Raw genomic sequence first — 13,846 nt, 5'->3', positions numbered from 1 at the left:
AATCTGGGAAAATAACAAAAGAGAGTTGTTCTACAGCTCTTTGGGGGAAATCCCTCTTGGGGGGGCCTTGAACAGGTAAGTTGTAGTCATCTGTCCACTTACTGTGACCATCCCTTCTCCATGGCTCCAGAGATAGTTTCTGAGCTGGAAAAGTCATCAGGTTATATTGGGTACTGGTTTCCCCAGGGTTGGGTGGGGTGAACTTTTCAAAAGTGCATATTGAGGTAAAAAACCCAACACCTTAAATACCTCCCTCTAGGCAGGTATGTAGCCTCTGCCCCACTTATCTGTATGAACTTGTAGTTGGTCTTTCTGGAGCTTGCCAGAGTAGGGGAAGGTTGCTCCTTCAGGAGTCTGGACAGAACTCTCATTTTTGGCTTCCGTTCTCTGATTCTCAGCCACACAGCTGGGTTGGACATGGTCTGAAACTCCAGGGGCAAGTACTTTGAAGGTCTTTTTGGATATGGACCCCAAACCAAAACTCCCCCTTTAGCAAGCTGCAAAATTACAGGCAGAAAGACCAGGAAGTAACTTGTAGGAAAGATGAAATGGGGTCTACCCAAGTTAGGAGGCCCAGATTCCCATTTTAGCTCTGTCAAGAACATGCTGTATAATCTTAGGCCTCCATTTTCCCATGTACAGCAGATATCAAGAGGACTACAGATCAACCCTGTGACTTTCCAATTGTTTTTCTTTTCTCTCCCGGAGAAAAGCTGTGTCCCCCCTCCACTGTCATGCAACTGAGCAAGTAAGTTCCTGTGGGGTGCTATCGTGTGCTGCCCTTGCCCTGGGACCAAGCACTGCCTGGGGAGCGCGTGCAGTAGTACTTGCTCACCACATGCCTACACTGGTCACACTTGACCGTGCAGCACCACTGGAATTTGCAGTTACAGCTGCTTATAGCCTCAGTTCTCTTCTCTTCCACCTGCAGGCCACACTCTGTACACAAGCGCCCGCAGCTGCATTGCTCCCACCTGGATGTATTGTGGCTGTTCTGCAGACACTCCCGACCCTCTGTGCCATAGATGCCCAAGCTGGAATTGCGGGTACAGTAATCAGGCGATTCCTCTAAAAAGATCAGCTCAGCTTCTGCACTAGGAAGGAAGGCCTCAGTGGGTGCCCAGTGGCCCTCGGCACTGTTCCCAGCCCTTAGCCGCCGCTTATCCATCTCAATTTTCAGTGCCCGGTCATACTTGGCCTTTAGGTAGTTGCCCATCTCCCGGAAGTTAGCCAGCTGCAGCCAGCATGTCTGGATACTACAGCTCCCCGAGATGCCATGACATTTGCAAGTCCTTTTCATGGTGGCTCTCACTGCCTTCACAGAGAGAGAAAGAGGGAGGGAGGACAAAAGGAGATTGGCTCTGGATAGAGAAGACCAAAGGCTAGCAATTAATGGAATATTTTAGAGTTGTGCTTCTTAACTTTAGAGTACACTAGAATTACGAGGGAGGCCCGTAAGAAGATCTGGGCCCTACCTCATATCTTCTCAATTAGGAAGTTCAGAGGTTTAAAGGCCATGGTATTGGTGATTTTAACGTTCCCCTGAGTGACTCTTATGGAAGAAGTGAGGCAAGTGTTGAGAAGGTTACTGAAGTCAGGAAACCTAGGCTGAAGGCCCAACTTCATCACTTGTGAGCTTGTTTCTCTTTCTACCCATAAGAATAAGAATGATCAAGAAAATACCTTGTAAATTAAAAATGAAAAACATGATCATTGGCACTGTTATTGTGTTGAAGCTGGGGGCTAGAGTATTTATGGGTATTTGGATTTGTCTTTTGGGCCCTCTTCCAGAGGGAAGGAAGCTCTGGAGTCTGAACCCCTACCCCCAAGGTGATTACCCATGGTTGTAATTGCCTTGAAAACCTCTTCTCTTTGCCATGGGCAACCAGGACATCTAGGTATAGGTTCAAAGGGAAATTTCTATGCTCTTAGCTCTCAATACAACTAGACTCCAGATTTCAGTTCAGAACACTCCAAGGATTGCTACCCCACCAGAAGTCTTGGGGGAGAATAGACCTTCCAGAGAATCTTAGATCAGTCCCAACCCCTCCAAGCCCAGAAAGACATTAGAACATAGGTTGTATGATAAACCCCTGTTAATTTCCTAGAAATGCAGTTGAAATGGTTAAAATTTTAAGTCATGGAAGCAAGGCCTTTGTTCTGTATTGTTCTGTGTTCTCAGAAACCTGCCTGTAGAAGGAGTTAGCATATAAGGTTTAGTGATAAAAGGACTAGGCTAGAAGATCTGTGTTCATTGCCTGGTTCTGATACTTATTAGTTGTATTGCCTTGGCCAAGCCACGCCTCTGCCTTAACTGGCTTTGTCATCCAGAGAATGGGGGTAGCTATCCCAGTCCTGCTGGGTGGTGTGAGGATGAAACATGTATGAGACAGCTCTTGGTAAGTTGTGAAGGTCTGTATGGATGTGAGGCTTTTGTAAATAGCTCTTGGTAAGTTGTGAAGGTCTGTATGGATGTGAGGCTTTTGTAAATACTGAGCCTGTTGGCTCATTGGTCAACTCTTATACGTACCAGCCTGCCTGCCCTGTTGTTATGAAGATTCATCAGGGCTCTGGCATCCTTCCCCTTCTCCAGGCTGTCCACGAAGAGTTTGGAGATTCTTTCCCCAAACTCTACATTGTCGCTGCAGCCTCCCCAGATCCAGCCATGGCCTCCTACACATAAGGAAAGAATAAGTTCTGCGTATAGCTTCCTGCTAAGTCCCTGGAGAAGAGTCAAGGTCATTTTAGCTGACATAGACAAACCATCCCCAAGAGTCCTAGAAGTGTGTAAAGCTATATCTAAAGGTGAGACAGGGAGAGAATTCCCTGGTAGTCCAGTGGTTAGGGCTCCGCACTCTCACTGCCAAGGCCGGGGTTCAATCCCTGGTCAGGGAAATAAGATCCTGCAAGCCACGCAGGGCGGCCAAAAAAAAAAAAAAAAGGAAAAAGAAAAAGGTGAAACAGGGAAATGGAGGTATTTTGGGTGGGGGGGGGGGAGTCCTATTCCCAAAGCCAACTGCCCACCCTTCAGGCACTCCCCAAATCTAGACAGTTCAACTCTATACCCAAAGTAAAGGTAGCCACGCTGTGGCTGGCCTAGAGGATCTCAAATGTTCACTGCAGTTCAAACATTCTAGAATTCTGTACCATTATGCTACAGTAGTCTTGTTAGAGCCACCTCCTCCCTCATTAGTGACAAATCTAAGTCTCTTAGGCTGTCTGCAGATAATTGGGTAGCTCTGGATTATGGACAAGTCATTCTAAGCCTGAAATACAAGGGTTAGTTTTAAACTCTCTTTGGCTTCCTCCTTCCTAGATGCCTTGTTGGCTTTAGAGCTTGGTGCTACTTGCTGATCCTGGAATCATGGATCCAGCTCAGTTCTTAGGAGGGTCTAGATCTAGGAGCTCCCACCAATGAAGCTGCTGCTAGAGTCTAGGGGTTTGAAGAAGCTGTTTCCCTCAGCCTTTCCCTGGAAGAGTTTAGCCTACGCTCAGCTCTATACCCCTCACCTCTTCCCACCCCCATCAGAGAGCACAACTTACCTGTTTTTCCATTTTTTGACTCATCACAGCCACAGTTTTCAAAGTCGCCCATGCTACAGTTCTTGGTGATGGTGTACATGACTCCAGCAGAGCTGATAGCATGAATGAAGGAAGTCTCCCTGGTGGCTTTGGAAAGAAAGAGGGGGCTGGAAACTAGGACCCTGATGACCCAAAGCAGAGGTTTTGGAAAAGCAATGCCATTTCATTTCTCTCTCCTGTCCCCCTCCCTCTTTGGGTTTATTAAGAGAATGCTCTTCTACTTGAGAGAACAGTGCATGCCTTTCCAGCATCCTTACTTCATCCAGGCAGGAATGAGCATCCCCATGCTACAGATGGGGAAAGTAAAACCCAGAGATAAAGTGATGAGACCAAGGCCACTCTCCTCACCAGTTATGGTGTTGAGACCAGGACACTATCCCCCTGATATCCAGCCTAGGCCTCTGTTCATTAGCCATTGCTTCTTGTCCTTAGGCAGTGAGGACTCAGAGCTATGAGGCTAGCTTATGAAAGAGAGAAGGGTATTTTCTTCTCTCTGACACGGAGTTGGAGCCATGTAATAATCATCATGATAATACCTACCACTTACTGAGCTTGTATCTTCCTAACTCTTTATAAACATTGTCCCATTTTACTTCTCATCCTATTTGTATACCCCACAGGAAGATACTTTTTTCCCAATCTTCTTTACTCTCTTCCCCCCAGCTTTTCTCAGGCAACTCTTCATTAATAGTTTCTACATAAACAACTTTCATGCAAACTACTATACATAGTTACAAACAACTGCACACACACACACACACACACACACACACACACTCACCCTGAAGCATAGCTCAATGTGTGATCTCTCAGTTTCTCTGTTGGGATTTTATGACAGTTGAAACTCCCTCAGGGGCTGTAAACACAGAGCCCTTTCCCCATTTTTGTTTCATGCAAATCAGTACAAGATAAGTGTGTACAAACACAAATACAGGCATGCATTAAAAAATAGAGTAATTACATTTCTATATAGATACCTTTGTATTCACCTCATTCAACCCTCACAACACTCCTGGTGAGCTAAACAGCTGACCTTATTGACCCAAATGACAACACTGAGGTTGAGAGAGGGAGAAGTAACTCACTTAAGGTCACACAACAAGGAAGTGGCAGATCACTGATAACTTTTTCATTTCACTGTACACATACATGTTACACATACATATATACTTCAAGCCCAACTTCATGGACATATACCCCCTTGTACAGGTGCACAAACTTACCACTTCTCAGCCTGTTGTGAGTGGAAAGCTGGAGAGCATTTTCAGGGCAGTTCCAGCGTTCCCAAGCAAATTGGAACTTACACTCCTCAATGCCACTCTGGGCACCCAGGGCCACACTGGTGGTGTAGGTCAGATAGGCCTGGCAGAGGGAAAAGGATGTGAGCTTCAACCCTGGCTCTAGTCAGGTCGTCTCGGTCGGAGGGTGCAGGCAAGACTCAAATGGGTTAGCTCTCCATTAGGGAATAATCAATCATAGGTTCCTTTGGGTGGGTGACTTCTGGCACTATCTCCCCTCCCCTCTTTTCCTTCCCCAAAAGAGTTCCCTTAGGAACCTGGATGGGTAAAAACAGGAGCAGGAGATCATCCTACCTTGGGACCTGTTATCAGGAAATTGTTCACTGACCTACCAAAAAGAGAAAAAGTGAGGCAATGGTGAATGGGGATGAGGTAGTAGAAGCTTCCTTGGTGAGGAGGGGGGGTGGGGGGGAGGGAGAGAGAAGGACTTACCAGGCAGAGGCACTGAAGGTTGCATAGCATATGCCCACAGCCACCCTGAACATAAACAAGTCCCCCATGGCCCTTCCCACCCCCAGGGGACCGAGTCTAGCCCAGGGCCAAGTCCAGAGAAGTGAGGAGAGGGCAGGATCTTTCTCAGTATTTATGTAGGGAAATGCTGAATGGCCAAGGGGGAAAAAATCAACAGCTCTTCTCATTTGTCCCTCACTGGCAGGGCTGTAGGAGCCACTGACCCAATGGGGGACCAGGGAGGAGGGACTCAGCCCAAAGCCTCCAAGGGAAGCCCCGCCCTGCCCCGCCCTGCCAGCCCTTCTTCCCGCCCAGGCTGACAGATGGGCTGAAGCCTTTCCCTACCCAGGAGGTTTCTACCCTCTATAAGTCAGACTTTTGTCTCTTCCTGCTTGAGGGCTCATTTTTCAGAATCTTGTAGCCCAGAGCCAGCAAGTTTCCTAACTCTGCTAATTCTAAAGATAGGTCATCTATCCCTCAAAGTTACGGTGTCCTCACCCGTTAATGAGACCCCACTCCTTACCCTGCCTTCCTCCTCAAGGTGTTAATAATTATAGAGGAACTCTACTTGGGGCCCTCTCCTACTCATTTTACCCAAGTAAGCAAGTGCACCATTCCTACCTCCTCCCTTGGTGACTGTAAAGTCACGTGGGACCCTGGAGCAGACACACTTCAGAGGCCACCTCTCAACAGTCCCTTCTACCATATTCTACCAAAGTAAGTTCTGGTAAATTTCCTTCATTCCTAGTAGGTCTACCATTTTATATTTGTTAGAGCTCTAGTTTGTTAACTGCTTGTATATGTGAGAATCAACCTTTGGGCCACCCAGGGCTATATTTAAGAAGACTGATGCCTTTCTTTCTGATAGCACTTTGTTGCTAGGACATAAGCTCCTTAGGCAGGAATCTGTCTTTAAGATTCACTTTGTATTCTTAGTGCTGAAGAAGATGCCTGGATGAATGAACAAATGAGTGAAGGAATGAATGAATAAAAGAACTTGTGGCCCCTAGGAAGAACCCGAGGCAATATTAGGTGGGGTTGGGGACTGCAATGAAGGGGTGGAGATCTTCCTTGGTTGGTGAAACTCTTTTCTAAGGCTGGGGAAGGCAGGCTAAAGAGATGCAGAGGAAAGTACAAACAGGAAGTTACAGTCCTAACTCATTACTCTGTGACCACAATCCAGATCACTTCACAGCACCCTGGACTGGATTTGGATGAGAAAGGGAGCTCAGAAATCCCCCCACCAGAGGAGTTCCAGGGGCCAAGGAGTCCCCAGGCCTTTATAGAGCAGTGAACTCAAAGTGTGGGCTGGGCTTAGTGTCAGCCTGCAAACTATTACCTTTATGTGAGAAGATAAGTACAGAAATGAAAATGTTTAGAAATTTTTATAGCAGTTTGACAGAGTGATTTTAGATATGTTGAAATCTAATAAGAAATTTGGGCTCCTATTCTGTGTCTTTTTTTCTGTTTCATTTTTCTAGGAGGATGGGTATGAATGTCTCAAATGCAAAATGTCCTTAATGGACTAAAGCTCTGGCTCTCGGCCCAGCAAGCTCTCTTCCTTTCCTTGCTTGTGGGATTCTCTCCTTGGGGAAGAGAGGTGTCCCACACTGAGTTACTTGGGAAAAGCGCACTGAGTTTTGCCTCAGTGGCCTTTTCTCTGTTTCCTACTTTTCCCAATCAAGAATCTAATATTTACACCTGAAACTGATTTAATATTGTAACTGAATGATACTTTAAAAAAAAAAAAAGAATCTATTGTTTAACTTTCACTTCTTAAGACAGCAGGGTTGATTTCCATGCCACTGACTGTGTGGTCAGAACAGGGGTCACATTAGACCCGAGGAATCTCCCACACCCCTTGAAAGAGTTTTAGGAGTGATCCCACATTCACTTCCTGTGTATGAGTGACTGGGTCTTATTCTTCTGTGCTCCCCATAGCACTTGGCATTTAGTTGGTACTCTATAAAAATATTCTTTAATTTTCTAGGAAGGAGAGGGGAAGGTGGTGAGCTTTTTGTGTGTAAACTTTGTGCTTGCTCCAGCTCACATTCTCTAAAGATCATATAATTTCTCTAAAAGGAATTTAGGATGTTAAAGAAAGGCCTCTGCTCCAGGTATAAGGAGTCTTGGATGTTGGCCACTAATTTATTATGTGACCCTGGGCAAGCTATTTACTGTCATGTGGGCTCAATTATTTCATTTGAAAAATGAGAGAGTTGGGAAGATGTTGAGTATTGAATAACCTCTAGGGATTCTACCAGCTCTCTTGCATGCTATAATCCTAATTTTATGATTTATAAAATTTATGAACCCCAGAGGTGATTGTAGGCCAGAGATGGGAAAGTCTTGTCTTCTCCAGCTGTCAGCATGGGAATCTTATATATCTTTAAATCCTTCAGTTGGCCATCTGGATAAGCCTGTAAGATGGATACCTGGAGGGCAACCAATGGCTTCTTCAGAGTCCTTTGGGACTCTGTCTACATAAGACCGCTGTGCTGGACTGATCATAGTCATTCATTGTGGTAGAGGGTCTCCTGGAGGGAGAGAAGAGCCAGAGATAAGTACTCCACACTGAAGTCTACACATCATCTACAGCCAGCTGTGCATCCATTTCCTTAACCTCAACTCTATTATCTCATTAGTTTTTAAGTGACAATTCAACTCTTTCAACTGTTGGTTTCTCTCTTCTGGGAATGGAAATCAGGAACTGAAGACTAGAGTAGAAGATAATAGTGGAGGTAGAGTGGGCCTCTGGCCAGACAGACAGAATAGTAGTATATCTGAGCTAGTGGTGTGCTGGTAGATATTCAACAACAAGTTTCAGTGTGACAGGAGACATGATTGGTAGTGTTTGCTGATTCGCATGGTGTAAATACTTCCACCATGGCTGATTTCAAACTACCAATGTGGACTTGGGAAGAGATAAATAGTGGCACATCATTATACAATATTTTTATCGTAGGTATAATAGATGTAAGTAACCTTAAGGGTATAGATAATAGTAAAATCTAGTAAAATAATTAGGAAGTGATAAATTTTGACTACTTATCTTTGTTTTTGTTTGGCCGCGTCATGCAGCTTATGGGATTTTAGTTCCCTGACCAAGGATCGAACCCCAGGCCCCGTCAGTGAGAGGACTGAGTCCTAACCACTGCCCTCCAGGGAGTTCCTTTTTATTTTCCCCTTTGTTTTTAATATAATTAATTTATTTATAAGTTTAATTGTAAGTTTATATAATTTAATTTTAATAACAGCTGTGTTTAACAACCAGTTTGCAAAATTCCTAAAAATTTCACAATAGGTTCTCTGAGACTGGACAAGCTGCCTCCCACAACACCGCTGGATCCCTGTATCCTCCCTCTAGGCCACTGGGAGGTAAAGTGCAAAAGATTTCTTTGTAGAATTTAACACCAAATATTGGTTTGTTCCAGTTATGTGCGAGGCTTTAACCTTTCCTGAGCCAAAGTCTTGCTACCTGCCCTCAAGGAGCTTAGTACCTAGTAAAAAGGAGATAAGGTCTGTATCTAACTATAATGTAGGGCATCGAGTGGTAAGTGGAATGCAATGAATAAATGCACTGTATTCCACTGGAATGGTGTTCATAGAGCTAGAGAGGAGTAGGACAGGATAATCCTGAAGGCCCCTTCCACCTCATGTTCCAGGATGTTGAGATACCAGGAGTCTTAGGGGAACACTGGGGGCAGTAATCAGTGAGGAGTAAGCCAGAGTCACCCTTGCTGTGCCCAGCTTCAGGAAATCTAGAGGCCATTTATAGAGGCATAGAGTGTCTGAGCTAGAGGCTCCCATTTTTACAAGGATATAACTGAGGCCCAGAGAGAGAGGATTTACTCAGAGTGAGTTGGGGCCAAGAGAGCCTGGTTTGCCCAGGACTGAGGTGTTTCCCGTGGTATGGGACTTTCAGTGCTTAAACCAGAACAGTCTTGGGCAAACCAGGATGGTTGGTCACCCTGTGGTGATGATGGTGTGCATCCTAAGCTAATGCTTCTTCCAGATGTGCATTCTCACTAAACTCCCCAGATCCCTGGTTCCTCCACATTTCTTTTCCAGGCTCCTTTTTCAGGGCTCTGAGACTAGAGGGACTGCTTAGACTATGGAGCAAGTTGGGGGATGTGGGAGTTGAGTGAGAGGGTGGAGAGAGGGTGGAGATGGCTGGAGAATGCCAGAAGAGAAAGAGATAGGATTTCTGACTTTTAACACTCCTCTGCTAATTAGATAAGGGATGGAGATGGGGGGTAGAGAGAATGAGCCTCTATGCATATTCTTCTGAGCAGTGACACTGAGCAGAGCTCAGGAATTTTTAATCTCTGGTCTCCACCCCTCCTCCCTGGAAGCTTGTCTCTTCCCACCCCCTGGTGACTCCCAGTCCAAATGCCACAGCTGTTTGAGCTCCTGACCCTCCCTTTGACCCCCCAATTTAGCCTCAATGACTTGCAAAGTTCCTCAACAATATACCCAGGGAAGGAAGAGGAGAATACTTCAATTTTCCCTTTGAGATCTAGGGTTCCAAGTGTGGGGAAGAAAATAGGCCTTCCTGTGTGGAAAATGGGAGCAGTTGCTGGAACACATGGGCCTGTGAGGGCTGGGGTACATTAGAGGGGATAAATCTGCAAGCCATGACTAGCTGTTTCTTGCTTGAAGGTATATTTCCTTCATCAGTTGGGAAGCTCCTTAGGGCTTGGCCTTGTCAATCCCAACCACACAGGAATCTCTCCAAGGATAGCAGCATATTCTCCCATCAAACTGAGGTGCCCAGGTGGCAGAAGCTGCATCATCATTAGCCTAGAAAGGTTTGGAGTTGGAGGGGCTCATCCAAGGAGAGATTTTGGTTGGCTAAAACCCCTTTATTATATTTTTTATTCTCTCACTGTTCAAAACTCCCATCTCTGGACATTAGATAGGACACAGAAGTTCCAAGTTAATGTTTCTTGACTGATTGTTGTTGAAAGTATGGAGATGATTGTGGAATTTTATTAGTTTTCAGAGAAATATGCATCCATCTATCCATTTATTTATTCTAAAAATATTTACCTACTTAGTTCAGGCTAGTATTCAACACTTACGGGTCTAAGATGAATTATCATTACTTGTTTTTATCCTGGAGGAGCTCTTAGTCTGGTCTGAGAGAGAAAAGCTTAAATAATTTATAACAATACAGTGAGATAAAGTACTCTGGAAAGGTTGGAGGGGGAGTAAGGATAATGAGTAAATCTCCATACACAAGGACTTCTGATAGAGACCTGCCATCTGGTGGCGATGAATGGTACAACATGCTCTTTGTTTCTCTGATGTGGGATTCAGTATTGCAATTTCAGCCTTTATCGAGCACCTGCCCAATGGGTAGCCAGCCCAGTGGTTGGCACTGCGATGCATATACAGTAAAGCTTCTAACATGACATTGGTCCTTAAAAAACTTGCAGTGTGCTTGTGGATATAAAGCATAATTGAAAAAGTTATCAAGCAAACAACATTGTATTTGATATACACACATGAACAAATACACCTTAAAAAATATGTAAATGATTAATACTTATTACCAAAAAAGTAAACAAAATGGAAATATGTAAAGTAAAAAATGAGAGTCTCAAAAAAATAAAAATAAAAATGAGAGTCTCCCCCGTCCCACTCCCTGTGAGTAACCATCATGAACAGCTTAGTGTGGATTCTTTGCATGTACAAATGTTTGTAAATACATACATAATTTAAAAAATAGAATTGTGTTGTTATTCCTCAATTTGGTTTTTAAACTTTTATATCATGGACCCCTTTCTGTGACACTACATATTAATCTAACTTGTTTTCTCTTAATTTTTATATTAAATAAAAATTAAGCATGTTAATATGAGTAAGTAGTCTATAAGGTTTGTTAAGAAAAGCAGCAGCCTCAACTATACCTGCACCGTCCTCTCAAGAAGCAACAACTTTCAATTCTTTTATCTGATGCTATTAGTGTTATCTCCATGTTTCTAAAAAACCTATTCGTGTCCTATTTATTGTTTTTTTTTCAATTTTAGGTATTATTTGTTGACTTCCCACCATGGATGATGAGGATTGACCTCTCTTTTCTTTTCCCACTTACCAAATACAAATGCATCTTTATCATCTTTCCATCTCCTCGTATAGTTAAATTTACTTAGGTCAATATTGAATGTTTACATTATGATCAGGTATACTATTTAGAGGAGAGTCATGTAATAAATCAGGCTTACTTTTCTTTCCCTACATGTCTTTTTATTTTCCCTGGAATTAATAATTATCTGTTTTTGTTGTTGTTTGCTTAGTTTTCTATGTAAATTCTGCCCTTACCCAAAAGACCTCTTATTTAACTCTCAGACTTGCTCCAATCTGGCCTAGTTACTTCTCTGCATACTGCATAGCTGTCATCCTAGTGTGTTCTTTCACCATCAGGATGAGGGTTCACTTTGCTTCTCCACTTTGTTGCACATCCTGTTTCTTAAATCTTATGTCTTTTTATCTCTGTTTACTCCCTCATTTTGGTAGATAACATTTCAGTAGCTTCCTGAGAAAGGGTGCATAGGAAGCAAATTTTTTGAGACCTCACATATCCGAAAAGTTTTATTCTACTCTCACTTGATTGATATTTAAAATTTTTAAATTACTATTTTGGTAGGGTATAGAATTGTAGATTGGAAATAATTTTCCTAAAGAATGTTGAGGTAAGTGTTCCAATGTCTTCTAGTTTCCAGGGTTGCTGTTGAGAAATCTTATGCTGAATTGAATCCTAGTCTTTTGTAGGTTACCTGTTCTTCTTCTCCCCACCCTCCTTAGAAGCTTTTAGAAACTTTTCTTTATCCCCAGCACACTGAAATTTCACAATGATGTGGCATTGGTGTAGAACTTTTTCATTTCTCGTGTTTAGTACTCATGAACTCTTTCAATCTGTAAACATGTCTTTTTGGACTGGTAAACTTTCTTATATTATTTCTTTGATAATTTCTTTCATTTTCTATATTTTCTTTTTCTACAATTATTTTTTGTGTGTGTGTTTGGGGAGGCGGAGTTATTGAGCCTCCTGGACTGATACTCTCATTTTATCTCTTCTTTCCTGTTTTCCATAGTAAAAAATTTTTTTCGTTGTTTTATTTTCTAGGAGAAAATAGGAGTTTTCTCATATTCTTTGTTCTTGTTTCATGATTGCAATAAAAAAAAGTTTCTCAAGACTTTTTTTCCTGGTTTCTCAAGACTTGTAAACTCAGCTGCTTTCCACCTTTCCGAATTTTGTTTTCCCTCTACTTTTGGCTCCTCTTTGACTTTGGAGTTGTGCTGAAAAAAACTCCCTTTACTATTTTGTGAGGAAGGGACAATAAATGCATGTATTCAACCTGCAATGTTTAACTAGAATACACATACTTGTTGTTTTATGTCAGATTTCTTAAAAATAAAATTTAAATTGGGGAAGTGAAATGCAACTGGGATGGTCTGAGTAAGATCAATTTCTGCCAGTGCTTAGCAGGGGCTATCTTCCAGCAGCTGACTTCATCTCTCCCTGCCCAACCCAGGAAACAGAACCAAGGAAAAATCAGGACAGATAATGAAAGGACCATTAAGTACTTGGAACTATTAAAAAATGGAAGAGCAGATTTAACATTTTAGTTTTAACATTATAGTGAACAGTGCTTGTTTCTAAATGTTTACAAACTTCTCTAACTTTTTCTTTCACACTCACTGTTCCATTGAAACTACTTTAGATTACCAGTGATCTCCACATTGCCAAATCCAGAGTTGTTGTAGATCATTCACTCTCCATCTTGTAACTTTCACTTCTTTCAGCTTCCAGGACTCCAGAGATGATTGGTTTCTCTTTTACCTCTGGCCACTCTGTCTCAGTCTGCTGGTTCCTCTTCATTTCTCTGACCTATTAATATTGGAGAGCACTGAGGCTCATTCCTCAGACATCTTCTATTTTTTATCTGTATTTACTCCCATATGGTGACTGTCCCAAAATTATATCTTTTTTTTTTCTTAAATTGTCCTCTTGTGTGTTTAAGAGCCAACCCTATTCTTAGGATGGCCCTCCTAAAATGAGAGGGAGATTGCTGCATGTCCTGCCAGACTCCAAAATTATATCTTTAGTCAGACCTCACCTATGCTCCAAACTTGTATATCCAGCTGTCTGCTGGACATCCTCCAGGAAGGCCTAATTGGCTATCTAGTAGGCATTTCAAATGTGACATGTCCAAAACAGAGCTTCCCGTTCTCTCCCTCTTCACTCTCAATCTGATCCTCTAACCAGTCTTCCCATCTCAATAAATGGCAACTCTATCTTTCAATTGTTAAGGGCAATTCTAGGCTCCTCTTCCTCACACCCCATATCTACTCTGATAGCAAATCTTACCAACACTAACATGCTAGATATTTTACATATTAATCTTGTTTATTGTCTGTTTCTCCCAACAGAATATAAACACCATGAAAACAGAATTTTGTCTATTTTAGTCACTGTTGTATCCCCAGGGCCTACAATAGTACCAGGC

The 13,846-nt window shown here is 42.9% G+C and overlaps 1 protein-coding gene and 1 non-coding gene across 2 annotated transcripts; both read right to left on the bottom strand.

The window, feature by feature from the left end:
- Positions 1-766: 766 nt before the first annotated feature.
- WNT8A (Wnt family member 8A) lies at positions 767-5,342 on the bottom strand. The gene is made up of 5 exons (XM_061188222.1): positions 5,175-5,342; positions 4,806-4,944; positions 3,544-3,669; positions 2,531-2,673; positions 767-1,315 (listed from the first exon to the last, which is right to left on the bottom strand). Exons 1-5 carry the CDS (start codon positions 5,340-5,342, stop codon positions 767-769), a joined length of 1,125 nt encoding a protein of 374 aa, XP_061044205.1.
- Positions 5,343-13,338: 7,996 nt separating this feature from the next.
- LOC133091622 (small Cajal body-specific RNA 11) lies at positions 13,339-13,454 on the bottom strand. The gene has a single exon (XR_009700954.1). It is a non-coding gene; the product is annotated as a small Cajal body-specific RNA 11 (non-coding RNA).
- Positions 13,455-13,846: the final 392 nt, after the last annotated feature.

Source organism: Eubalaena glacialis, chromosome 4 (assembly GCF_028564815.1).
Source record: "Eubalaena glacialis isolate mEubGla1 chromosome 4, mEubGla1.1.hap2.+ XY, whole genome shotgun sequence".
Taxonomy (NCBI): domain Eukaryota; kingdom Metazoa; phylum Chordata; class Mammalia; order Artiodactyla; family Balaenidae; genus Eubalaena; species Eubalaena glacialis.
The sequence above is the reverse complement of the archived record's forward strand: the minus strand, read 5'-3'. Positions and strand labels throughout refer to the sequence as shown.

Coding starts and splice junctions, on each gene's coding strand:
- WNT8A (XM_061188222.1), bottom strand. CDS start 5,342: ATGCTATGCAACCTTCAGTGCCTCTGCCTGGTAAGTCCTTCTCTCTCC. Junction 3,670..4,805: donor TCACAACAGGCTGAGAAGTG/GTAAGTTTGTGC, acceptor TTCTTTCCAAAG/CCACCAGGGAGACTTCCTTC. Junction 2,674..3,543: donor GTCAAAAAATGGAAAAACAG/GTAAGTTGTGCT, acceptor CCTTATGTGTAG/GAGGCCATGGCTGGATCTGG.